This window comes from Poecile atricapillus, chromosome 28 (genome assembly GCF_030490865.1).
Source record: "Poecile atricapillus isolate bPoeAtr1 chromosome 28, bPoeAtr1.hap1, whole genome shotgun sequence".
Classification (NCBI taxonomy): domain Eukaryota; kingdom Metazoa; phylum Chordata; class Aves; order Passeriformes; family Paridae; genus Poecile; species Poecile atricapillus.
Genome location: NC_081276.1, coordinates 2174689 through 2200179, shown reverse-complemented (window position 1 = coordinate 2200179; position 25491 = coordinate 2174689). Strand labels below are relative to the sequence as shown.

The 25491-nt window shown below is 59.1% G+C and overlaps 1 protein-coding gene across 5 annotated transcripts in view; it reads left to right on the top strand.

Moving 5' to 3' along the window:
• Window positions 1-3611: 3611 nt before the first annotated feature.
• KCNN1 (potassium calcium-activated channel subfamily N member 1) overlaps window positions 3612-25491 on the top strand; it is a 36812-nt gene continuing 14932 nt past the window's right edge. Inside the window, exons 1-5 of one of the 5 annotated variants that reach the window (XM_058858894.1) lie at window positions 3612-3998; window positions 15315-15430; window positions 19486-19896; window positions 19973-20068; window positions 23534-23952. In XM_058858894.1, coding sequence (XP_058714877.1) covers window positions 19543-19896; window positions 19973-20068; window positions 23534-23952 — 869 coding nt within the window. In that variant the 5' untranslated portion in view covers window positions 3612-3998; window positions 15315-15430; window positions 19486-19542. Of the gene's footprint in view, window positions 3999-4648; window positions 4703-15314; window positions 15431-17015; window positions 17105-17808; window positions 18077-19485; window positions 19897-19972; window positions 20069-23533; window positions 23953-25491 lie in introns of those variants that run through there. The other 4 variants (XM_058858895.1, XM_058858896.1, XM_058858893.1 and 1 more) reach the window with 4 other exon arrangements.

The window sequence follows — 25491 nt, the reverse complement described above, 5'->3', positions numbered from 1 at the left end:
GAATCACCCCTAAAAACCGGGAATCACCCCTGAAAACCGGGAATCACCCCTAAAAACCGGGAATCACCCCTGAAAACCGGGAATCACCCCTAAAAACCGGGAATCACCCCTGAAAACCGGGAATCACCCCTAAAAACCGGGAATCACCCCTGAAAACCGGGAATCACCCCTAAAAACCGGGAATCACCCCTGAAAACCGGGAATCACCCCTAAAAACCGGGAATCACCCCTGAAAACCGGGAATCACCCCTAAAAACCGGGAATCACCCCTGAAAACCGGGAATCATCCCTGAAAACCGGGAATCACCCCTAAACACCGGGAATCATCCCTGAAAACCGGGAATCACCCCTGAAAACCGGGAATCACCCCTAAAAACCGGGAATCACCCCTGAAAACCGGGAATCACCCCTGAAAACCGGGAATCATTTCTAAAAACCGGGAAACACCCCTAAAAACCGGGAATCATCCCTGAAAACTGGGAATCACCCCAAAAAAACGGGAATCACCCCTGAAAACCGGGAATCACCCCTAAAAACCGGGAATCACCCCTGAAAACCGGGAATCATCCCTGAAAGCCGGGAATCATTCCTAAAAACCGGGAATCACCCCAAAAAAACGGGAATCAATCACCCCTGAAAACCGGGAATCATCTCTAAAAACCGGGAATCACCCCTGAAAACCGGGAATCACCCCTAAAAACCGGGAATCACCCCTGAAAACCGGGAATCACCCCAAAAAAACTGGGAATCACCCCTGAAAACCGGGAATCATCCCAAACCGGGAACCGCCCCGAACCGAGAATCCCACACCGGGAATTCTCCCCCTTACCGGGAGGCATCCCCCCGTTGCTCCGAGCACACGGAGACACACGGACACACGGACAGGGGACAGGGACACACGGACAGGGACACACGGACACACGGACACACGGACAGGGACACACGGACACACGGACAGGGACACACGGACACACGGACACACGGACACACGGACACACGGACACACGGACAGGGACACACGGACAGGGACACACAGACACACGGACAGGGACACACGGACAGGGACACACGGACAGGGACACACGGACAGGGACACACAGACACACGGACAGGGACACACGGACAGGGGACAGGGACACACGGACACACGGACACACGGACACACGGACACACGGACAGGGACACACGGACAGGGGACAGGGACACACAGACACACGAACAGGCTCACAGGCTCACGGGAACAGGCGTGTCACACCCTGCACAACACCCTGAACAACACCCTGTGCACACCCTGAACAACACCCTGTGCACACCCCGCCTTGCACACCCACCTCGCGAAACCCCTCATGCACACCCAAATTCACCCCCAAATTCACCCCCAAATTCATCCCAATGAACGCCCCAATTCACCCCCAAATTCACCCCCAAATTCACCCCCAAATTCATCCCAATGAACGCCCCAATTCACACCCAAATTCACCCCAATGCACGCTCCAATCACCCCAAATTCACACCCAAATTCATCCCAATGCACACCCAAATTCATCCCAATGAACACCCCAATTCACACCCAAACTCACACCCAAATTCACACCAAATTCACCCCCAAATTCACCCCAATGAACACCCCAATTCACCCCCAAATTCACCCCAATGCACGCTTCAATCACCCCAAATTCACACCCAAATTCACACCCAAATTCACCCCAATGAACGCCCCAATTCACACCCAAACTCACACCCAAATTCACTCCAAATTCACCCCCAAATTCATCCCAATGCACGCCCCAATTCACCCCCAAATTCACCCCAATGCACACTCCAATCACCCCAATTTCACACCCAAATTCACTCCAAATTCACCCCCAAATTCATCCCAATGAACACCCCAATTCACCCCCAAATTCACCCCAATGCACACTTCACCCCAATTTCACACCCAATTCAGCCCAAATTCACCCCAATGAACACCCCAATTCACACCCAAACTCACGCCCAACTCACCCCCAATTCACCCCCAAATTCACCCCCAAATTCACACCCCTGCTCACAGCCCCGTGCACACCACACCTTGCACACCCCCAATTCACCCCCAATTCACCCCAAATTCAGCCCCAATACACACACCTCGCACCCCCCAATTCACACCCCTTGCACAATCCAACACACCCCTGTGTGCACCCCAATTCACCCCCAATTCACCCCCAATTCAGCCCCAATTCAGCCCAAATTCAGCCCCAATTCACCCCCAATTCACCCCAAATTCAGCCCCAATTCAGCCCAAATTCACCCCCAATTCAGCCCAAATTCACCCCCAATTCACCCCCAATTCAGCCCAAATTCAGCCCCAATTCAGCCCAAATTCACCCCCAATTCAGCCCAAATTCACCCCCAATTCACCCCCAATTCAGCCCAAATTCAGCCCCAATTCAGCCCAAATTCACCCCCAATTCAGCCCCAATTCAGCCCCAATTCAGCCCAAATTCAGCCCAAATTCAGCCCCAATTCAGCCCAAATTCACCCCCAATTCAGCCCAAATTCACCCCCAAATTCACCCCCAATTCACCCCCAATTCAGCCCCAATTCAGCCCAAATTCAGCCCAAATTCACCCCCAATTCAGCCCAAATTCACCCCCAATTCAGCCCAAATTCAGCCCAAATTCAGCCCCAATTCAGCCCCAATTCAGCCCAAATTTACCCCAAATTCACCCCAAATTCACCCCCAATTCAGCTCCAATGCACATCCAAACACACAATTTATACCCCCTGTTCACCCCCCAATTCACGCCAAAATCACACCCCAAATTCACCCCAAAATCACACCCCAAATTCACCCCCAATTCACCCCAAAATCACACCCCAAATTCACCCTCAATTCACCCCAAATTCACCCCCAGTTCACCCCAAAATCACACCCCGAATTCACCCCAAATTCACCCCCCCCGCCCCCCACACCCCGCCCCCCCTTTGCTCCCCCCACCCCCCCAAACCCCCCCTGTTCCACCCCCCCTCCCCCCCCGTGTCCCCAAACCCGCCCGGGTGACAAAAGAGGGGGAGGGGCTGCAGGAAGGGGGGGGGAGGGGACACTCCATCCCCCCCCATCCCCCTCCCCAACCCCGGGGGTCCCCCCGCGCCCCCTCCCCACCTCCAGCACCCCCGGGGGTGACACCGAGAGCTTTGGGGAGGGGGGGACAAAACCGGGGGGGTCACCGGGGGGGTCCAAGGGGTCACCGGGGGGGTCCAAGGGATTTTTTGGGGGGGTTTTGGGATTTTGGGGGGATTTTGGGGGGATTTTGGGGAGGGGGCGGAATTTGGGGGGGGGGTCCCGGGGGGGGTTTGGGGGGTGGGGGAGGGGAGGAGGATTTTTGGGAATTTTTTGGGGATTTTTTGGGGGATTTTGGGGGGTCCGAAGGCCCTCGGAGGGATTTTGGGGGAAATTTGGGGGGAGGGGTCCAAGGGGGTCACCGGGGGGGTCCCATGGGGGGGGGTCCAAGGGGGTCACCGGGGGGTCCCCACGGGGTTTGGGGGGGTCCCGCGGGTGGGCGATCGCCCCCAGCCCCGCGGCGGGGACCCGTCCGGCGGCCGCGTTTATCCGCAGCGGCGGCCGGGAAACACCGGGAGAAGCCCGGGAAAACACCGGGAAGGCCCCGGGAAACACCGGGAGAACCCCGGGAAAACACCGGGAGAAGCCCGGGAAGCCCCGGGAGGCCCCCGGGAAGCCCCGGGAAGCGGCGGGGCGGCTGCTCGGCGGCTGCGCGTGTGGAGCGGCATCGCCGCATCGCCTCCCGCAGCCCCCGCGGCCGCCGCCGCCTGCGCGCTGGGGAAACCGAGGCACGGCGCGGCCGGGAGGGGCTCGGCGGCACCGCGGAGCCGCTCTCCAGGCTCGCCCCCGGCTCCCGGTTGCCATCCCGGGCTCGGTGCCTCACGTGTCGCCGCCGCCGGGCCATGGTCAGCGGCGGCAGCGCCCGAGGGCAGCGGAGGCCGGGGGCTGGCGGCAGGTGGGTGAATTTGGGGTGGGGAGGGGGGGGTTTGGGGACCCCCCAGCTCAGCTCCAGGGCGGTGCCGGTGCTGGGGAAGCCCGCGGCGGGCGGGAATTCCCGCATTCCCGGGAATCCCCCGGCTCGGGAGGATCCCCCCCGCTCCGGGAAGCCCCCGGTGCCCGGTGGCGGCGGAGGGGGGAGGTTTGAAAAGGGGAGGGGGCACCACGGCGGGGCTTCCCCGGGGCTTCCCCGGTGTTCCGAGGCTCCGGCGTGTCCGGGGCCTGTTCATCCTCCCCCGGTACGGCGGCGTTGGGGCAGGGGGGGCTCGGGAGGAGCCCCCGGCGGTGACAATGAGGACGCGCTGCGAGTGACAGTGCCCGGCTAAAAATATCCCGGGCTCCCACCCACCGCCAGCTCCGCGGCCTCAAGGTCACTGCCCTGCCGGGGGGGTGCGGGGAAGGCGGGGGCGTGGGGCGGGGAAGCCCCCGGACCCCCCCTTCCCACCCACCCACCCACCCACCCATCCTCCCTCCACCCCCCCCGCACGCTGCCGTTGTCGCCAGTGTCGCTCCGCCGAGCCCGGAGCCGGCAGCGCCCGCCACCCCCGCGCCCCCCGGAGCCCCCCGGGATCCCCGGATCCCCCCGGACCCCCCCGGATCCCCCCGGATCCCCCGGACCCCCCGGCGAACCCCGACGCTCCCCGTAGCCCGGGGCCGTGGCAAGTGAGCGGGCGAGGGGGTGGCAGCGGTGTTGGGGACACCCCCGGGGGTGGCAGCGATGTGGGGACACCCCCGAGGGTGACAGCGGTTCTGGGGACACCCCCGGGGGTGGCAGCGATGTGGGGACACCCCCGAGGGTGGCAGCGGTGTTGGGGACATCCCCGGGGGTGACAGCGGTGTGGGGACACCCCCGAGGGTGGCAGCGGTGTGGGGACACCCCCGAGGGTGGCAGCGGTTTTGGGGACACCCCCGGAGATGGCAGCGGTGTGGGGACACCCCCGGGGGTGGCAGCGGTGTGGGGACACCCCCGGGGGTGGCAGCGGTGTTGGGGACACCCCCGGGGGTGGCAGCGGTGTGGGGACACCCCCGGGGGTGGCAGCGATGTGGGGACACCCCCGGGGGTGGCAGCGGTGTTGGGGACACCCCCGGGGGTGGCAGCGGTGTGGGGACACCCCCGGGGGTGGCAGCGGTGTTGGGGACATCCCCGGGGGTGACAGCGGTGTGGGGACACCCCCGAGGGTGGCAGCGGTGTGGGGACACCCCCGGGGGTGGCAGCGGTTTTGGGGACACCCCTGGGGGTGGCAGCGGTTCTGGGGACACCCCCGGGGGTGGCAGCGGTTTTAGGGACACCCCCGAAGGTGACAGCGGTTTTGGGGACACCCCCGGGGGTGGCAGCGGTGTGGGGACACCCCCGAGGGTGGCAGCGGTGTGGGGACACCCCCGGGGGTGGCAGCGGTGTTGGGGACACCCCCGGGGGTGACAGCGGTGTTGGGGACACCCCCGGGGGTGGCAGCGATGTGGGGACACCCCCGGGGGTGGCAGCGGTGTTGGGGACACCCCCGGGGATGGCAGTGTTGTTGGGGACACCCCCGGGGGTGGCAGCGGTTTTGGGGACACCCCCGGGGGTGGCAGCGGTGTTGGGGACACCCCCGGGGATGGCAGCGTCGGGGACCCCGCGCGTGGGGTGTGGGGACAGCGGGGACTCCCTCCCTGAGGGTGTGGGAGTGGCGGGGATGTCCTGGGGGGGGGGACAGGGAGGGGACATCGGGGGTGTCCTGGGGGGGGACAGGGAGGGGACATCGGGGGTGTCCTGGGGGGGGACAGGGAGGGGACATCGGGGGTGTCCTGCGGGGGTGGGACAGGGAGGGGACATCGGGGGTGTCCTGTGGGGGAAGGGGACAGGGAGGGGACATCGGGGGTGTCCTGCGGGGGGGGGGGGGACAGGGAGGGGACATCGGGGGTGTCCTGTGTGGGGGGACAGGGAGGGGACATCGGGGGTGTCCTGGGGGGGGGGGGACAGGGAGGGGACATCGGGGGTGTCCTGTGGGGGAAGGGGACAGGGAGGGGACATCGGGGGTGTCCTGCGGGGGGGGGGGACAGGGAGGGGACATCGGGGGTGTCCTGCGGGGGGGGGGGACAGGGAGGGGACATCGGGGGTGTCCTGCGGGTGCGGTGTTGTGGCGTGTGGGGACAGCGGGAACGCTGCGGGGTTTGTGGGGACAATGGGGATGTCCTCCCTGCGTGGGGGGGACACGGGTGTGGGGACATCAAGGACGCCCCCCCCTGCGGGTTTGGGGACAGCGGGGATGTCCTGCCCGGGGGGTGCTGTGGTGGGGGGACACTGGGGACGCTCTCGCTGCGGTGTTGGTGGCGTGGGGACATTGCTGTGGTGTGGGGACATGGCTGTGGTGTGGGGACATTGCTGTGGTGAGGGGACATCGCTGTGGTGAGGGGACATTGCTGTGGCGTGTGGACATTGCTGTGGCGTGGGGACATTGCTGTGGTGTGGGGACGTTTCTGTGGTGAGGGGACATTGCTGTGGCGACATGACTGTGGCGTGGGGACATTTCTGTGGCATGTGGACATTGCTGTGGCGTGGGGACATTGCTGCGGTTTGGGGACATTGCTGTGGCATGGGGACATTGCTGTGGGGACATTGCTGTGGCGTGGGGACATTGCTGTGGCGTGGGGACATGGCTGCGGTTTGGGGACATCACTGTGGTGTGGAGACATTGCTGTGGCGTGGGGACATGGCTGTGGGGACATGGCTGCGGTTTGGGGACATTGCTGTGGCGTGGGGACATTGCTGTGGCGTGGGGACATGGCTGTGGGGACATGGCTGCGGTTTGGGGACATTGCTGTGGCGTGGGGACATTGCTGTGGTGAGGGGACATGGCTGTGGTGAGGGGACATTTCTGTGGCATGTGGACATTGCTGTGGGTTTGGGGACATGGCTGCGGTTAGGGGACATTTCTGTGGCGTGGGGACATTGCTGTAGTGTGGTGACATGACTGTGGTGTGGGGACATTTCCGTGGCATGTGGACATTGCTGTGGGTTTGGGGACATTGCTGTGGCGTGGGGACATCGCTGCGGTTTGGGGACATTGCTGTGGGTTTGGGGACATCGCTGTGGTGTGGGGACATTGCTGTGGTGTGGGGACATTGCTGTGGGGACATTGCTGTGGGGACATTGCTGTGGGGACATGGCTGCGGTTTGGGGACATCGCTGTGGGGACATCGCTGTGGCGTGGGGACATCAGGGACGCGCCCCCCGCGGGGTTCGGCTGCTCGGGCCACCCCCAGCTGACGGATCCAGGACATTTTGGGGGGTCCCCGTCCTTGGGGACAGCGTGGCTGCTGTCACCAAAGGCGTGAGCGCGCTTGAGGGCCTGGTGGCACTCGGGGCTCCCCCGAGGTTTGGCTGCTGGGGTGGCCCTGGTGACAGAGAGGGGTGACACGGGTGACACTGAGCGGGGTGATACGGGTGGCACTGAGCGGGGTGACACGGGTGACACTGAGCGGGCTGACACGAGTGGCACAGACGGGTGACACTGAATGGGGTGACACGGGTGGCACAGGGGAGTGACACGGGTGGCACTGAGCGGGGTGACACGGGTAACACAGAGCAGGGTGACACGGGTGACACCGAGCAGGGTGACACGGGTGGCACCGAGCGGGGTGACACGGATGGCACTGAGCGGGGTGACACGGGTGACACAGAGGGGTGACACGGGTGACACGGGGGGTGACAGGGATGGCACAGCGAGGTGACACGGGTGACACTGAGCGGGGTGACACGGGTGACACTGAGCAGGGTGACACGGGTGGCACCGAGCAGGGTGACACGGGTGGCACCGAGCGGGGTGACACGGGTGACACCGAGTAGGGTGACACGGGTGGCACCGAGCAGGGTGACACGGGTGACACCGAGCAGGGTGACACCGAGCAGGGTGACACGGGTGGTACCGAGCAGGGTGACACCGAGCGGGGTGACACGGGTGACACCGAGCAGGGTGACACGGGTGACACCGAGCAGGGTGACACGGGTGGCACCGAGCAGGGTGACACCGAGCGGGGTGACACGGGTGGCACTGAGCAGGGTGACACGGGTGACACCGAGCAGGGTGACACAGGTGACACCGAGCAGGGTGACACGGGTGACACTGAGCGGGGTGACACAGGTGACACCGAGCAGGGTGACACCCAGCTCAGCACCCACCCCAACCAGGGTGACCCCGCGCTCCAGACGCGCCTGTGACACCGGGCTGGGGGTGACACGTCCGGCCACCACCGGTGTCCCGGTGCCACTGCCGAGCCCGGGGTGGCACCGGCGGCTCCGGGAACCTTCTGGCACCGCGTGGCCCTCGTGGCCTCCACGTGCGGGGACCTCGGGGACACACAGGGGCCTCCCCGCCCCTCGCGACCTTCCCGGTGACCTTGGCCCCCCCCCGGGGACCCTGCGCAGGGTGGGGACCGCGGGGACACCCCCTGCTCCGCTCTGGGGACCCCCGCCCCGCCGTGGGGACTGGGGGCTCTATAGGGGCGTGTGCGAGCTTTGGGGGTCCCCCCCCCTCAGTGGGGGCTCTGTGGGGGTTCCGGGGGCTGCGGGCACAGCCGTGTCCCCCCCCGGGTGGCCGCGGGCGGGGGTCGGCGGTGGCCCGGCGGGGGCAGCCAGGCGGAGCGGCTTTGTCCTTCGGGCTGAGCGTGGGGGAGGCGCAGGGAGAACCCGGCGCGGCGGCTTTGTCTGGGGACGCCGGCGCGGTGGCGACCGAGGGGGGGCGTGGGGAGCCCGGACCCCCCCGCTGCAGCCCCCCCCGGGACCCCCCAGCCCAGCCCCGAGCACCACCAGCAGGTACGGGGGGGCTCCCCCGGCTGCGCGACCCCTCCCCGGGCGGGCGGGATGGGGATGGGGTCTCCCCCCCGTTTTTGGGTTGGGGGTGTCGCGGGGAGGGGGATCACGGCTCTCTGCCACCCCTCGGGGACACGGGGGATGTCGCCGTGTCCCCGGATCCGGCGGCGGTGCCCGGCTGTCCCGGAGGGGCTCTGGGGAGGGATTTTCTCGGGGAGACCCCGGCACCAGGCGGGGATTCCCCGGCGCCGCGGCGGGGCCGGGGAGCTTCGGGTGTCCCCGCGTGTCCCCGCGTGTCGCCGCGGCTGTGCCACCCCCTGTGCCACCCCCAGCTCCTGGCGGGGGTGGGGGGGGACACTCGGACACCCCCCGGGTGACACCGATCCTGCCTTGGGGAAACCCCCCCAGCGCCGGGCGCTGTCCCCACCCCGCTGTGCCAGGGGGGGGTGACACGGGGACGGGGGCGGGGGCTCCGGGGGTCGCCACCACCGAGGGTGTCCCCAACGGGTGTCCCCAACCCCCCCCCCCCCCCGCTCCGTGGCTGGGCTGAGCCATCCCCGTTTTTGGGGGGATCCGCGTGGCCTCTCAGCCTCCTCCGTGCGCCCCCCAAAGCACAGCGACCCCTCCCCGGTGCCCCCTGCCCTTCCCTCGGGGGGCTCCGGTGCCACCCCCGGGCCGCCCCGCGGTGTCCGGCGGGTGGGCAGCGGCGGCTGCGGGGGCCGGGGGCTCCTGCTGGCCCCGCCAGCTGCTCCCCAGCCTGGGACATATGGCCAGGGCTTGGAACCGCCGCCACCGCCGCGGATTTTTGGGGCCGGATCGGGGGGGGGGCTGCCGGGGGTCTGACGCACTCGGTGCCCCCGGCCAGCCCCGGTGGCGAGCGGCGGGGAGCCCCCGTCGCCCCGCCCGGGGTCACCGCGCGGCCCCCAACAGCCCCGAGCGTCCCCAACCCCGCAAAGGGGGGGGGGGGCTCCAGCCTGGCTCCCCCCACCCCAAAATTCCTGCCCCTCCCTGCGGTGATGGCCGGGCAGGAATTAACGAGCGGGGAATAAATAAATCACCCGCGGGGAGCCCTTCGGGCCGCTCGCCTCTATTTTTATCCGCGCCCTCCCCTCCTCTGCAGTTGCTCCGAGGCAGCTCCGGGCCACGGGGGGAGCCCAGCGTGGTCCCGTTGTCACCCCCTTGTCACCCCCTTGTCACCCCGTTGTCACCCCGTTGTCACCCCCGGGTGCTGCAGCCCGGCCATGGGGTGTCCCCGGCCGTGTCCCCGCTCCGGGAGGCGCTGTCGCGGCCGGTGTCACCCTCAGGACCCCTTTGGTGTCACCCTCAGGACCCCTTTGGTGTCCCCATCAGGAGCGTGGTGGCGCATCCCCAGCTGTCCCCATTGTCGCGGGGCTCTCAGTGCCACCCCACGCGCTGCCACCCGTGGGTGTCCCGGTGTCGCATCCCGCGGCGGGGACACCGCGGCCCGTGGCTCAAGGACACAGCGGTGACCGCGGACCTGCCGTGTCCCCGTCCCTGTCCCTGTGGGGACAGGCGGGACCTCCCTGCGCATCCCCACCTTGGGGACAAGGACAGGGGACAGGGGACACGCGGCCTCCCCGGGGTGAGGAAGATGAGGGCGAGCTCGGGGGTCCATGGGGCGGGGGGAAGATGGAACCGGGGCCCTTTTCCGCCGCCATCCAGAGGAGCGAAGCCACCACGGAGCGGAGCTCCATGAAATATTCACTGTCCCCAACCCCGGGGTGGCCTCACCCAGCCCCATTTGAGGTGACAAAAACTTTTCCCGGGCTGTGGGGCCTGCCACAGCCTCAGGGGAGGGCAGGAAAACATTTCCCCTCCATCCCTGCCCGCTGCGGCTTTTTTCCCTCCCCAGCCGAATATTAAAAAGGAATCGGAGCCCATTTTCCTGCGATAAATTTGGCAGAATGGAGAGAAAATGATCCGGCTCTGGAGGGGAGCCAGGGCTCCGGCTGCACACCGGGAGCAGCTGGGCGCTGGAGCCCGGCCACGCTCCGCAGCTCCCGGGGGAACCGGGAAGGGCTCCGGGGGTCCCGAGGTGCCGCAGCCCCCCCAGGGGACCGCGGGGTGCCGGTGACAAGCGCAGCTGTCCCCGGGCTGGTGGCCGGAGCCATCCCGCGGTGCTGGAGGCCCCGAATCCCGGCGGGTTCCGCGGGGATGGGGGGGATGCGGAGCCCCCCGGGGTCTGCCGGGAGGAGATCTCGGGGGTTTTGTGGGGTCTCGGGGGTGTTGTGAGAGGGTGGGGGGCTGTGGGGCGGTGGGGTTGGGGCGGTGGGGATGCTCGTGATGTGGGGTTTTGTGTGACGCAGACCCCCGTGCTGTGGGGTTTATAACCCCCTGTGCTGTGGGGTTTATAACCCCCCGTGCAATGGGGTTTTTGAGCCCCCCGTTCAGTGGGGTTTTTGTGTGATGCAGCCCCCGTGCAATGGGGTTTTAGTGTGACATAACCCTCCGTGCAGTGGGGTTTTTGAGCCCCCTGTGCAGTGGGGTTTTTGAGCCCCCCATGCAATGGGGTTTTAGTGTGACATAACCCTCCCTGCAATGGGGTTTTTGAGCCCCCCGTGCAATGGGGTTTTAGTGTGACACAGCTTCTCCTGCAGTGGGGTTTTTGTGTGACATAACCATCCCTGCAATGGGGTTTTTGAGCCCCCCGTTCAGTGGGGTTTTTGTGTGATGCAGACCCTCCTGCAGTGGGGTTTTTGGACAGTGCAGCCCCCCATGCAATGGGGTTTTAGTGTGATGCGGACCCCCGTGCAATGGGGTTTTTGAGCCCCCCGTGCAATGGGGTTTTTGTGTGACATAACCATCCCTGCAATGGGGTTTTTGGACGGTGCAGCCCCCGTGCAATGGTGTTTTTGTGTGACATAACCCTCTGTGCAATGGGGTTTTAGTGTGATGCAGACCCCTGTGCAATGGGGTTTTTGAGCCCCCCGTGCAATGGGGTTTTTGGGTGGTGCAGCCCCCGTGCAGTGGGGTTTTTGAGTCCCCCGTGTAGTGGGGTTTTTGTGTGACTTAACCCCTCACGCAATGGGGTTTTTGGACGGTGCAGACCCCGTGCAATGGGGTTTTTGAGCCCCCCGTGCAGTGGGGTTTTTAGTGTGACACAACTTCTCCTGCAGTGGGGTTTTTGGACGGTGCAGCCCCCGTGCAATGGGGTTTTAGTGTGACATAACCCCCCGTGCAGTGGGGATTTTGTGTGACACAGCTCCTCCTGCAATGGGGTTTTTGGATGGTGCAGCCCCCGTGCAATGGGGTTTTAGTGTGACATAACCCTCTGTGCAGTGGGGTTTTTGAGCCCCCCGTGCAATGGGGTTTTAGTGTTACACAGCTCATCCTGCAGTGGGGTTTTTGGACGGTGCAGCCCCCGTGCAATGGGGTTTATAACCCCCCGTGCAATGGGGTTTTTGTGTGATGCAGCCCCCGTGCAATGGGGTTTTTGAGCCCCTCGTGCAATGGGGTTTTTGTGTGACACAGCTCCTCCTGCAATGGGGTTTTTGGACGGTGCAGCCCCTCATCCAGTGGGGTTTTTGAGTCCCCCGTGCAGTGGGGTTTTAGTGTGACATAACCTCCGTGCAATGAGGTTTTTGAGCCCCCCGTGCAATGGGGTTTTTGGACGGTGCAGCCCCTCAGGCAATGGGGTTTTAGTGTGACACAGCTCCTCCTGCAATGGGGTTTTTGAGCCCCCCGTGCAGTGGGGTTTTAGTGTGACACAGCTCCTCCTGCAGTGGGGTTTTTGGACCGTGCAGCCCCCGTGCAATGGGGTTTTTGTGTGATGCAGACCCCCGTGCAATGGGGTTTTTGTGTGGCACAGCTCCTCCTGCAATGGGGTTTTTGAGCCCACCGTTCAGTGGGGTTTTTGTGTGACGTAACCCCCGTGCAATGGGGTTTTTGAACAGTGCAGCCCCTCAGGTAATGGGGTTTTAGTGTGACACAGCTCCTCCTGCAGTGGGGATTTTTGGACCTTGCAGCCCCCGTGCAGTGGGGTTTTAGTGCGATGTAACCCCACTGCAGTGGGGTTTTTGAGCCCTTCCTGCAGTGGGGTTTTCATGTGATGTAACCCCATTGCAATGGGGTTTTTGGATGGTGCAGCCCCCGTGTAATGGGGTTTTCATGTGATGTAACCCCTCTGCAGTGGGGTTTTAGTGTGGTGCAGTCTCTCGTGGAACAGCGTTGTTGGTGCAATAGGGCCCCTCACACAACAGGATTTTAGTGTGACGCAGCCCCTGTGTAATGGGGTTTTTGGATGGTGCAGCCCCTGTGTAATGGGGTTTTTATGTGAGGTAGCCCCTCGTGCAATGGGGTTTTTATGTGAGGTAACCCCACATGCAATGGGGTTTTTATGTGAGGTAACCCCTCCTGTAATGGGGTTTTTATGTGAGGTAACCCCACATGCAATGGGGTTTTTATGTGATGTAACCCCTCCTGTAATGGGGTTTTTATGTGATGTAACCCCTCGTGTAATGGGGTTTTAGTGTGACACAGCCCCCGTGCTGTGGGGTTTTGGTGGCACAGCTTTTCCTGCAATGGGGTTTTTGGATGGATGCAATGGGGTTTTAGTGACACAGTCCCCCGTGCTGTGGGGTTTTGGTGACACAGCCCCCGTGCTGTGGGGTTTTGGTGACACAGCCCCCCGTGCTGTGGGGTTTTAGTGTGACACAGCCCCCGTGCTGTGGGGTTTTAGTGACACAGCCCCCGTGCTGTGGGGTTTTGGTGACACAGCCCCCCGTGCTGTGGGGTTTTAGTGTGACACAGCCCCCGTGCTGTGGGGTTTTAGTGACAGAGCCCCCGTGCTGTGGGGTTTTAGTGTGACACAGCCCCCATGCTGTGGGGTTTTAGTGACACAGCCCCCGTGCTGTGGGGTTTTAGTGACACAGCCCCCGTGCTGTGGGGTTTTGGTGACACAGCCCCCCATGCAATGGGGTTTTAGTGACAGAGCCCCCGTGCTGTGGGGTTTTGGTGACACAGCCCCCATGCTGTGGGGTTTTAGTGACACAGCCCCCCGTGCTGTGGGGTTTTAGTGTGACACAGCCCCCGTGCTGTGGGGTTTTAGTGACACAGCCCCCGTGCTGTGGGGTTTTAGTGACACAGCCCCCCATGCAATGGGGTTTTGGTGACATAACCCCTCGTGCTGTGGGGTTTTGGTGACACAGCCCCCCTCGTGCTGTGGGGTTTTTCATGGGGTGCAGCCCCTCGTGCAATGGGGTCATCGTTGGTGCAGCCCCTCTGAGCAGGGACATTGGTGTGACAGTCCCTGTGACCAAGGGGACACTGGTGTGACACCCCCTGTGCAATGGGGACACTGGTGTGACACTGCCCCTCCTGAACAGGGACACTGGTGTGACACACCCCCTGTGCCAAGGGGACACCGCTGTGACACTGCCCCTCACACCGAGGGGACACTGGTGTGACACTGCCCCTCACACCGAGGGGACACTGCTGTGTCACACACCCCCTGTGCAATGGGGACAGCGGTGTCACACACCCCCTGTGGCCAAGGGGACACCGCTGTGACACTGCCCCTCACACCAAGGGGACACTGGTGTGACAGTCCCTGTGACCAAGGGGACAATGCTGTGACAGTCCCTGTGCCAAGGGGACACGGCTGTGACACTGCCCCTCACACCAAGGGGACACTGGTGTGACAATCCCTGTGACCAAGGGGACACTGGTGTGACAGTCCCTGTGCCCGAGGGGACACCGCTGTGACAGTCCCTGTGACCAAGGGGACACTGCTGTGACACTGCCCCTCACACTAAGGGGACACCGCTGTGACAATCCCTGTGACCGAGTGGACACTGGTGTGACAGTCCCTGTGACCGAGGGGACACTGGTGTGACAGTCCCTGTGCCAAGGGGACACCGCTGTGACACTGCCCCTCACACCAAGGGGACACCGCTGTGACAGTCCCTGTGACCAAGGGGACACTGCTGTGACAGTCCCTGTGCCAAGGGGACACCGCTGTGACACTGCCCCTCACACCAAGGGGACACCGCTGTGACAATCCCTGTGACCGAGTGGACACTGGTGTGACAGTCCCTGTGACCGAGGGGACACTGGTGTGACAGTCCCTGTGCCAAGGGGACACCGCTGTGACACTGCCCCTCACACCAAGGGGACACCGCTGTGACAGTCCCTGTGACCAAGGGGACACTCCTGTGACAGTCCCTGTGCCAAGGGGACACTGGTGTGACAGTCCCTGTGCCAAGGGGACACCGCTGTGACACTGCCCCTCACACCAAGGGGACACCGCTGTGACAGTCCCTGTGCCAAGGGGACACCGCTGTGACATCCGCTCGTGCCGTGGTGTCCCCCGTGTGCCACATCCCCACGGGCACAGGGGACACGGTGACCGCTGTGGGGGTGGCAGTGCCAGGGCAGGACCCTCAGTGGCCGTGGCAGCTCTGGGGGTCCCTGCCCTGTCCCCGGGGGGTTTTGGGGTCCCCTAACGCCCCGTGTCCCCCCGGGCAGGCGTGGAGGGAAGCCCATGGCCCCCGGACCCCCGGACCGACCCCAGCCCCGGCCCCGGCCCCGCTGCCCCTGACGGCCCCGGGACCCCCCCGGCCGGTCCCGGGGAGCCCCAGCAGGTACGGGGGAGCGGGGGAGTTCTGGGGTGCACTGGGGGAGCTTTGGGGGGCGCGGGGGAGCTTTGGGGGGCGCGGGGGAGTTCTGGGGGGCGCGGGGGAGCTTTGGGGGGTGCGGGGGAGCTTTGGGGGGCGCGGGGGAGGTTTGGGGTGCACTGGGGGAGTTCTGGGGGGAGCGGGGGAGCTTTGGGGGGCGCGGGGGAGCTTTGGGGGGCGCGGGGGAGCTTTGGGGGGCGCGGGGGAGTTCTGGGTGCACTGGGGGAGCTTTGGGGGGCGTGGGGGAGGTTTGGGGGGCGCGGGGGAGTTCTGGGGTGCACTGGGGGAGTTCTGGGGTGCACTGGGGTGCACTGGGAGCGTTTTTGGGGTGCACTGGGGGACTTCTGGGGTGCATTGAGGGAGTTTTGGGGGGCGCGGGGGAGGTTTGGGGGGCGCGGGGGAGGTTTGGGGGGCACTGGGGGAGTTTTGGGTGCACTGGGGGAGTTTTGGGGTGCACTGGAGGCGTTTTGGGGTGCATTGGGGGAGTTTTGGGGTGCACTGGGGGCATTTTGGGGTACACTAGTACCGTTTCGGGGTGCATTGGGGGAGTTTTGGGTGCACTGGGGGAGCTTTGGGGGGCGCGGGGGGCGCTTTGGGGTGCACTGGGGAAGTTTTGGGTGCACTGGGGGCGATTTGGGGTACGGGGGGAGTTTTGGGGTGCACTGGGAGCGTTTTTGGGGTGCACTGGGGGCGTTTTTGGGGTGCACTGGAGGCGTTTTGGGGTGCATTGAGGGAGTTTTGGGGTGCACTGGGGGAGTTTTAGGGTGCATTGAGGCCGTTTTGGGGTGCACTGGGGATGTTTTTGGGGTGCACTGGGGGAGTTTTGGGTGCACTGGGGGAGTTTTGGGGTGCGGGGGGCGTTTTGGGGTGCACTGGGGGCGTTTTGGGGTGCACTGGGGATGTTTTTGGGGTGCACTGGGGATGTTTTTGGGGTGCACTGAGGGCGCTTTGGGGTGCACTGAGGGCGCTTTGGGGTACACTGGGGTGTTTTGGGGTGCACTGGGGTAGTTTTGGGGTGCACTGGGGATGTTTTTGGGGTGCACAGGGGAGTTTTGGGGTGCACTGGGGTAGTTTTGGGGTGCACTGGGGGTGTTTTGGGGTGCACTGGGGATGTTTTTGGGATGCTCAGGGGAGTTTTGGGATGCACTGGGGATGTTTTTGTGGTGCTCAGGGGAGTTTTGGGGTGCACTGAGGATGTTTTTGGGGTGCACTGGGGGCGTTTTTCGGGAGGGCTGTACTGTGGGGGGAACGGGGGGTGATGAATTTGGGGGTGCAGCGCAGCCGGAGGGTGGGGAGGGGCTCCCGGGGGGTTCCGAAGGGCCGTGATGGGGAAGGGGCGTTTTTGGGGGGCAATTTGGGGGGTCCGGGGGGGCACGGAGGGGGCGGGGGGGGACCAGGGGGCGTGGCCACCTTTAGGGGGCGTGGTCACCATTAGGGGGCGTGGTCAAAGGCGTGGCGCGGGGCTCGTCATCGGGGGCGTGGCTTGCGCGGACCAATCAGATCGCCGGGTTTGCTCAGGCCACGCCCCCATCCACGCCCCCCCTGCCGGCGCTCCGGTGCCGCCGCCGCGCGCCCCCGGGAGCGGTTCGGGCTGCGGCGGCGGCGGGACCCGGCCCGGCCGCCAGGCCCCGGGCACGGCAGGTACCGGGCACGGCGGGAACCGCTCCGGAACCCCCCCGGGCACGGCGGCACCGGGAGCGGCGCGCTGGGGGCTGGCGGGGACGCGCGGCTGCGGCTCGGGACCGGAGATGTCCCGCGGCTGCGGGGAGGGGACAGGCGACAGGGGACAGGGGACAGGGGACAGGGGACAGGGGACAGCGGCGGGGGGGGGGGTGCAGGGGGGGTGGCCGCGGTGTCCCGGTGGCCGCGGTGTCCCGGTGTCCCGGTGTCCGCAGCGAGGGGGGCGGGACGCGGTTCCGTGGGCAGGACACGGGGACGCGGAGCGGGGGTCGCGGTGTGGCGGGACACGGGCGGGACACGGGCACGGCCCCGCAGGAGCGACACGAGTGTCACCAACGCCCCCCGCGGGAGGGACACGCACCTGTGGTCACCGCTAGGCAGGACGTGTCACCATGGCCAGGACAGGACGTGTCACCATGGACAAAACGTGTCCCCATGGACAGGACGTGTCCCCATGGCCAGGACGTGTCCCCACAGACAGGACGTGTCCCCATGGACAGGATGTGTCCCCATGGCCAGGATGTGTCCCCACAGACAGTACATGTCCCCATGGCCAGGACAGGACGTGTCCCCATGACCAGGACGTGTCCCCATGGCCAGGACAGGATGTGTCCCCACAGACAGGACAGGACGTGTCCCCATGGACAGTACATGTCCCCATGGCCAGGACAGGACGTGTCCCCATGGCCAGGATGTGTCCCCATGGCCAGGACAGGACGTGTCCCCATGGCCAGGACAGGACGTGTCCCCATGGCCAGGATGTGTCCCCAGGGCCAGGACAGGACGTGTCCCCAGGGCCAGTTCACATCACCACCACCCCCACCGAGGCCACCTCACCTCTCCAGCAACCGTCACCCAAATCCTTTCGTGACACCAACGTCCCCATCCCGGCCACCCACTCTTTGTCCCCTGCGCGTGTCCCCTGTCCCGCAGGTCACCCCCTCTGGGCAGAGCAGGGGCAGGACACGTCCCAGGACGTGTCCCCATGGCCAGGAAGTGTCCCCATGGCCAGGACGTGTCCCCATGGCCAGGAAGTGTCCCCATGGCCAGGAAAGGATGTGTCCCCATGGCCAGGACATGTCCCCATGGCCAGGACGTGTCCCCATGGCCAGGACGTGTCCCATGGCCAGGACAGGACGTGTCCCCATGGCCAGGACATGTCCCCATGGCCAGTACATGTCCCCATGGCCAGGACGTGTCCCATGGCCAGGACAGGACGTGTCCCCACGGCCAGGACAGGACGTGTCCCCATTGCCAGGACAGGACGTGTCCCCATGGCCAGGAAGTGTCCCCATGGCCAGGACCTGTCCCCATTGCCAGGACAGGACGTGTCCCCATGGCCAGTACATGTCCCCATGGCCAGGACGTGTCCCCATGACCAGGACAGGACGTGTCCCCATGGCCAAGATGTGTCCCCACAGACAGGACGTGTCCCCAATGCCAGGACAGGACGTGTCCCCATGGCCAGGACAGGACGTGTCCCCATGGCCAGTACATGTCCCCATGACCAGGACGTGTCCCCATGGCCAGGACAGGACGTGTCCCCATGGCCAGTACATGTCCCCATGACCAGGACGTGTCCCCATGGCCAGGACAGGACGTGTCCCCATGGCCAGTACATGTCCCCATGGCCAGGACGTGTCCCCACGGCCAGTACATGTCCCCATGGCCAGGACGTGTCCCCATGGCCAGGACAGGACGTGTCCCCATGGCCAAGATGTGTCCCCACAGACAGGACGTGTCCCCATGGCCAGGACAGGACGTGTCCCCACAGACAGGACGTGTCCCCATGACCAGGACGTGTCCCCATGGCCAGGAAGTGTCCCCATGGCCAGGACAGGATGTGTCCCCATGGCCAAGATGTGTCCCCACAGACAGGACGTGTCCCCAATGCCAGGACAGGACGTGTCCCCATGGCCAGGACGTGTCCCATGGCCAGGACAGGACGTGTCCCCACCAACAGGACGTGTCCCCACAGACAGGATGTGTCCCCATGACCAGGACGTGTCCCCACCAACAGGACGTATCCCCATGGCCAGGACAGGACGTGTCCCCATGGCCAAGATGTGTCCCCACCAACAGGACGTGTCCCCAATGCCAGGACAGGACGTGTCCCCATGGCCAGGACAGGACGTGTCCCCACAGACAGGACGTGTCCCCATGGCCAGGACAGGACGTGTCCCCATGACCAGGACGTGTCCCCAGGGCCAGGACAGGACGTGTCCCCATGGCCAGGAAGTGTCCCCATGGCCAGGACAGGACGTGTCCCCATGGCCAGGAAGTGTCCCCATGGCCAGGACAGGACGTGTCCCCACCGACAGGACATGTCCCCTGTCCCGCAGGTCACCCCCTCTGGGCCGAGCCATGCGGGATCTCCCGGCGCCGTCCCCAGCCGAGCCATGAGCAGCTGTCCCCACAATGGGGGGGTGACACGGCCCCGCGTCCCCCCGAGCTCCTCCGGCCACGCCCCGCGACCCCCGGACGGCGAAACGCCGCCGCCGCGCCCCAGCCCCGCTCTGCAGGTGGTGGTGTCCCAACCGGAGCATCCCGCGGGCACCGATCCTGGCGCCGAGCCGCTGCCCCCGGCACGGGAGGAACCGCGGCGGAACCAGAACATCGGCTACAAGCTGGGCCACCGGCGCGCGCTCTTCGAGAAGCGCAAGCGGCTGAGCGACTACGCGCTCATCTTCGGCATGTTCGGCATCGTGGTGATGGTCACCGAGACCGAGCTCTCCTGGGGGGTCTACACCAAGGTTTGGGGGGCTCGGGGAAGGCTCGGGGGGCTCCGGGGGTCCCGTGGGGTTCACGGTGGTCGCGGTTTCCCCGCAGGAGTCGTCGTATTCCTTCGCGCTCAAGTGCTTGATCAGCCTCTCCACGCTGATCCTGCTGGGGCTCATCGTCATGTACCACGCCAGGGAGATCCAGGTGCGGCCAGGAGTGGAGATGGGGAATGGAAATAAATCGGTTTTCTTGAAAATAAATCGGTTTTCTTGAAAATGAATCGGTTTATTCTTGAAAAGAAATCGGTTTTCTTGACAAGAAATCGTTTTTTTCTTGAAAAGAAATCGGATTTTTCTTGAAAATTAATCGGTTTTCTTGACAAGAAATCGGTTTATCTTTGAAAGAAATCGGTTTTCTTGACAAGAAGTCGGTTTATCTTGAAAATAAATCATTTTTTTCTTGAAAAGAAATCGGTTTATCTTGAAAATAAATCGGTTTATTCTGAAAATAAATCGGTTTTCTTGGCAAGAAATTGGTTTTCTTGAAAATAAATAGGTTTTTTCTTGAAAAGGAATCAGTTTACCTTGAAAAAAAATTGGTTTATCTTTAAAAGAAATCAGTTTTCTTGACAAGAAATCAGTTTATCTTGAAAAGAAATGGGTTTATCTTTAAAATAAATCGGTTTTCTTGAAATGAAATCGGTTTTCTTGAAAATAAATCGGTTTTCTTGAAAATTAATCGGTTTTCTTGACAAGAAATCAGTTTATCTTTGAAAGAAATCGGTTTTCTTGACAAGAAGTCGGTTTATCTTGAAAATAAATCATTTTTTTCTTGAAAAGAAATCGGTTTTCTTGAAAATAAATCGGTTTATTCTGAAAAGAAATCGGTTTTCTTGACAAGAAGTCGGTTTATCTTGAAAATAAATAGTTTTTTTCTTGAAAAGAAATTGGTTTATCTCGAAAAGAAATCTGTTTATCTTGAAAAGAAATCGGTTTTTTTGACAAGAAATCGGTTTTCTTGAAAAGAAATTGGTTTATCTTGAAAAGAAATTGGTTTTCTTGAAAAGAAATAGGTTTTCTTGAAAATAAATAGGTTTTTTCTTGAAAAGGAATCGGTTTATCTTGAAAATAAATCGGTTTTCTTGACAAGAAATCGGTTTTCCTGAAAATAAATTGGTTTATTCTGAAAAGAAATCGGTTTTCTTGACAAGAAGTTGGTTTATCTTGAAAATAAATCGGTTTTCTTGAAAATAAATCAGTTTATCTTGAAAAGAAATCAGTTTTCTTGAAAAGAAATTGGTTTATCTTGAAATGAAATTGTTTTTTTCTTGAAAAGAAATCAGTTTTTGTGCTGAAAGAACTCGTTAAAGAGGGAGGGAGAAAAGAGAAATAAAAAAGGTGTGGAATGGAAGAAAAAACTTTCATGTGAAATAATAGTAATAATAGTAATAATAATAATAATTGTAGTAATAATATTAGTAATAATAATATTAGTAATAATAATATAATATAATATAATATAATATAATATAATATAATATAATATAATATAATATAATATAATATAATATAATATAATATAATATAATATAATATAATATAATATAATATAATATAACTATATATAATATATAATAGTATATATAATAGTTTAGAATATGTATAATATATATAATATTATATATAATTATATGGTATATAACACATACAATTATATATTATATATATTATATTATATACATTATATATATTATATTATATTACATACAATAATATACATAATTATATATAGATATGATTCTAATAAATACACTAATAAATACATTTAATTTGAATTCATTATTTTTTATTAATTAATTTAATAAACATTTCATTCAACCAAATCAACCCATTTAACTTTAATTCACAAATTTATTTATTAATTTAATAAAAAATTAACTTAACCAATTCAACCCACTTAACTTTAATTCACTAATTTTTATATTTATTAATTTAATAAACATTTCATTCAACCCATGTAATTTTAATTCATTATTTTTTATTTATTAATTTAATGAACATTTCATTTAACCAATTCAACCCATTTAACTTTAATTCACCAACTTTTACTTATTAACTTAATAAAAAATTCCAATTAACCAAACCAACCCATATAACTTTAATTCACTATTTTATTTATTAATTCAATAAAAATTCCAATTAACCAAATGAACCCATTCACCTTTAATTTATTAATTTTTACTTATTAACTTAATAAAGAAATCCCAATTAACCAAACCAACCCATTTAACTTATTAATTTTTACTTATTAACTTACAAAAAAATCCCAGTTAACCAAACCAACCCATTTAACTTTAATTCACTATTTTATTAATAAATTTAATCATTTTATTAATGAATTTAATAAACATTTCATTTAACCAAATCAACCCATTTAACTTTAATACACTAATTTTTATTTATTAATTTAATAAAAATTCCAATTAACCAAATCAACCCATTTAACTTTAATTTACTGATTTATATTTATTAATTTAATAAAAAATTCCAATTAACCAAATCAACCCATTTAACTTATTAATTTTTATTTATCAACTTAATAAAAAAATCCCAATTAACCAAACCAACCCATTTAACTTTAATTCACTATTATTAATCAAATAAATATAATTATAATTAATAAAATAAAATATATAAAAATAAAAATATATAAAATATATAAATAATTATATAAAATATACATAATAATTATAATTATAATTAATATATTATATAAAATATATATAATATAATATATAATATATATAATAAAGTATATAATAATGATAATTATAATTAATATATAATAATAATATAAAATATAATCATAATTAAAATGAATATAATTAAATAATTATTTATTAACTTAATAAAAAATTCCAATTAACCAAACCAACCCATTTAACTTATTAATTTTTATTTATCAACTTAACAAAAAAATCCCAATTAACCAAACCAACCCATTTAACTTTAATTCACTAATTTTTATTTATTAACTTACAAAAAAATCCCAATTAACCAAACCAACCCATTTAACTTATTAATTTTTATTTAACTTACAAAAAAATTCCAGTTAACCAAACCAACCCATTTAACTTTAATTCACTATTATTAATCAAATAAATATAATTATAATTAATAAAATAAAATATATAAAAATATAAAAAATCGAAAATATATAAATAATTATATAAAATATATATTATAATTATAATTATAATTAATATATATAATATATAATATATATTATACCATATATATAATATAATAAAATATATAATTATAATTAATATATATATAATAATTATATAAAATATAATTATAATTAAAATAAATATAATTAAATCATTATTTATTAACTTAATAAAAATTTTCCTTCAACCAAATCAAACCATTTAACTTCAGTTCACTGTTATATTTATCAACTTAATAAAAAATCCCAATTAACCAAACCAACCCATTTAACTTTAATTCACTATTATATTTCTCAACTTAATAAAAAATTCCAATTAACCAAATGAACCCATTTAACTTTAATTCACTAATTTTTATTTATTAACTTAATAAAAAAATCCCAATTAACCAAACCAACCCATCTAATTAACTTCCATTAACCCTCCACCCACCCCAGCTGTTCATGGTGGACAACGGCGCGGACGACTGGCGCATCGCCATGACCTACGAGCGCATCTTCTTCATCTCCCTGGAGCTGCTGGTGTGCGCCATCCACCCCATCCCCGGCCAGTACCTGTTCACCTGGACCGCCCGCCTGGCCTTCACCTACGCGGCCTCGGTGGCCCACGCCGACGTGGACATCATCCTGTCCATCCCCATGTTCCTGCGCCTCTACCTGATCGGCCGCGTCATGCTGCTGCACAGCAAGCTCTTCACCGACGCCTCCTCGCGCAGCATCGGCGCCCTCAACAAGATCAACTTCAACACGCGCTTCGTCATGAAGACGCTGATGACCATCTGCCCCGGCACCGTGCTGCTGGTCTTCAGCATCTCCTCATGGATCATCGCCGCCTGGACCGTGCGCGTCTGCGAGAGGTGAGGGGTCCTCGGTGAGGGTGGGGGGTTCCTGCTGGGGATGGGGGCCCTGGTGGGGATGGGGGTCACTGGTGGGGATGGGGGCCCTGGTGGGGCTGAGGAGGTGGGGCTGAGGAGGTGGGGCTGAGGATGGGGGGCCCTGGTGGGGATGGGGGGTCCTGGTGGGGATGGGGGGCCCTGGTGGGGCTGAGGATGTGAGGCTGAGGATGTGGGGGGAAGGGGATGTGGGGTTGGGGGTCCCTGGTGAGGCTGAGGATGTGGGGCTGAGGATGTGGGGCTGAGGATGGGGGTCCCTGGTGGGGATGGGGGTCCCTGGTGGGGCTGAGGATGTGGGGTTGGGGATGGGGGTCCCTGGTGAGGCTGAGGAGGTGGGGCTGGGGATGTGAGGCTGAGGCTGTGGGGCTGGGGATGTGGGGTTGGGGGTCCCTGGTGAGGCTGAGGATGTGGGGCTGAGGATGTGGGGTTGGGGGTCCCTGGTGGGGCTGAGGATGTGGGGTTGGGGATGTGGGGCTGAGGATGTGGGGCTGAGGATGTGGGTCCCTGGTGGGGCTGAGGTTGTGGGGCTGAGGATGTGGGGTTGGGGGTCCCTGGTGGGGCTGAGGTTGTGGGGCTGAGGATGTGGGGTTGGGGGTCCCTGGTGAGGCTGAGGATGTGGGGCTGAGGTTGTGGGGCTGAGGATGTGGGGTTGGGGGTCCCTGGTGGGGCTGAGGATGTGGGGCTGAGGAGGTGAGGCTGAGGATGTGGGGCTGGGGGTCCCTGGTGGGGATGGGGGCCCTGGTGGGGCTGAGGAGGTGAGGCTGAGGATGTGGGGCTGGGGATGTGGGGCTGGGGAGGTGAGGCTGAGGATGTGGGGCTGGGGGTCCCTGGTGGGGATGGGGGTCCCTGGTGGGGCTGAGGAGGTGGGGCTGGGGATGTGAGGCTGAGGATGTGGGGCTGGGTATGTGGGGAAGGGGATGTGGGGTTGGGGATGTGGGGCTGAGGATGTGGGGCTGAGGAGGTGGGGCTGGGGATGTGGGGTTGGGGATGAGGGTCCCTGGTGAGGCTGAGGATGTGGGGATAGGGGTCCCTGGTGGGGCTGAGGATGTGGGGCTGAGGATGGGGTCCCTGGTGGGGCTGAGGAGGTGGGGCTGAGGATGTGGGGCTGAGGATGTGGGGCTGGGGATGTGGGGCTGAGGATGTGAGGCTGAGGATGTGGGGCTGAGGATGTGGGGCTGAGGATGTGGGAATGGGGATGTGGGGCTGGGGATGTGGGGCTGAGGATGTGAGGCTGAGGATGTGGGGCTGAGGATGTGGGGCTGAGGATGTGGGGCTGGGGATGTGAGGCTGGGGATGGGGGTCCCTGGTGGGGCTCAGGATTTGGGGCTGAGGATGTGGGGCTGGGGATGTGGGGTTGGGGGGTCCCTGGTGAGGCTGAGGATGTGGGGCTGGGGATGTGGGGCTGAGGCTGTGGGGCTGGGGATGTGGGGTTGGGGGTCCCTGGTGAGGCTGAGGATGTGGGGCTGGGGATGTGAGGCTGAGGATGTGGGGCTGGGGATGTGG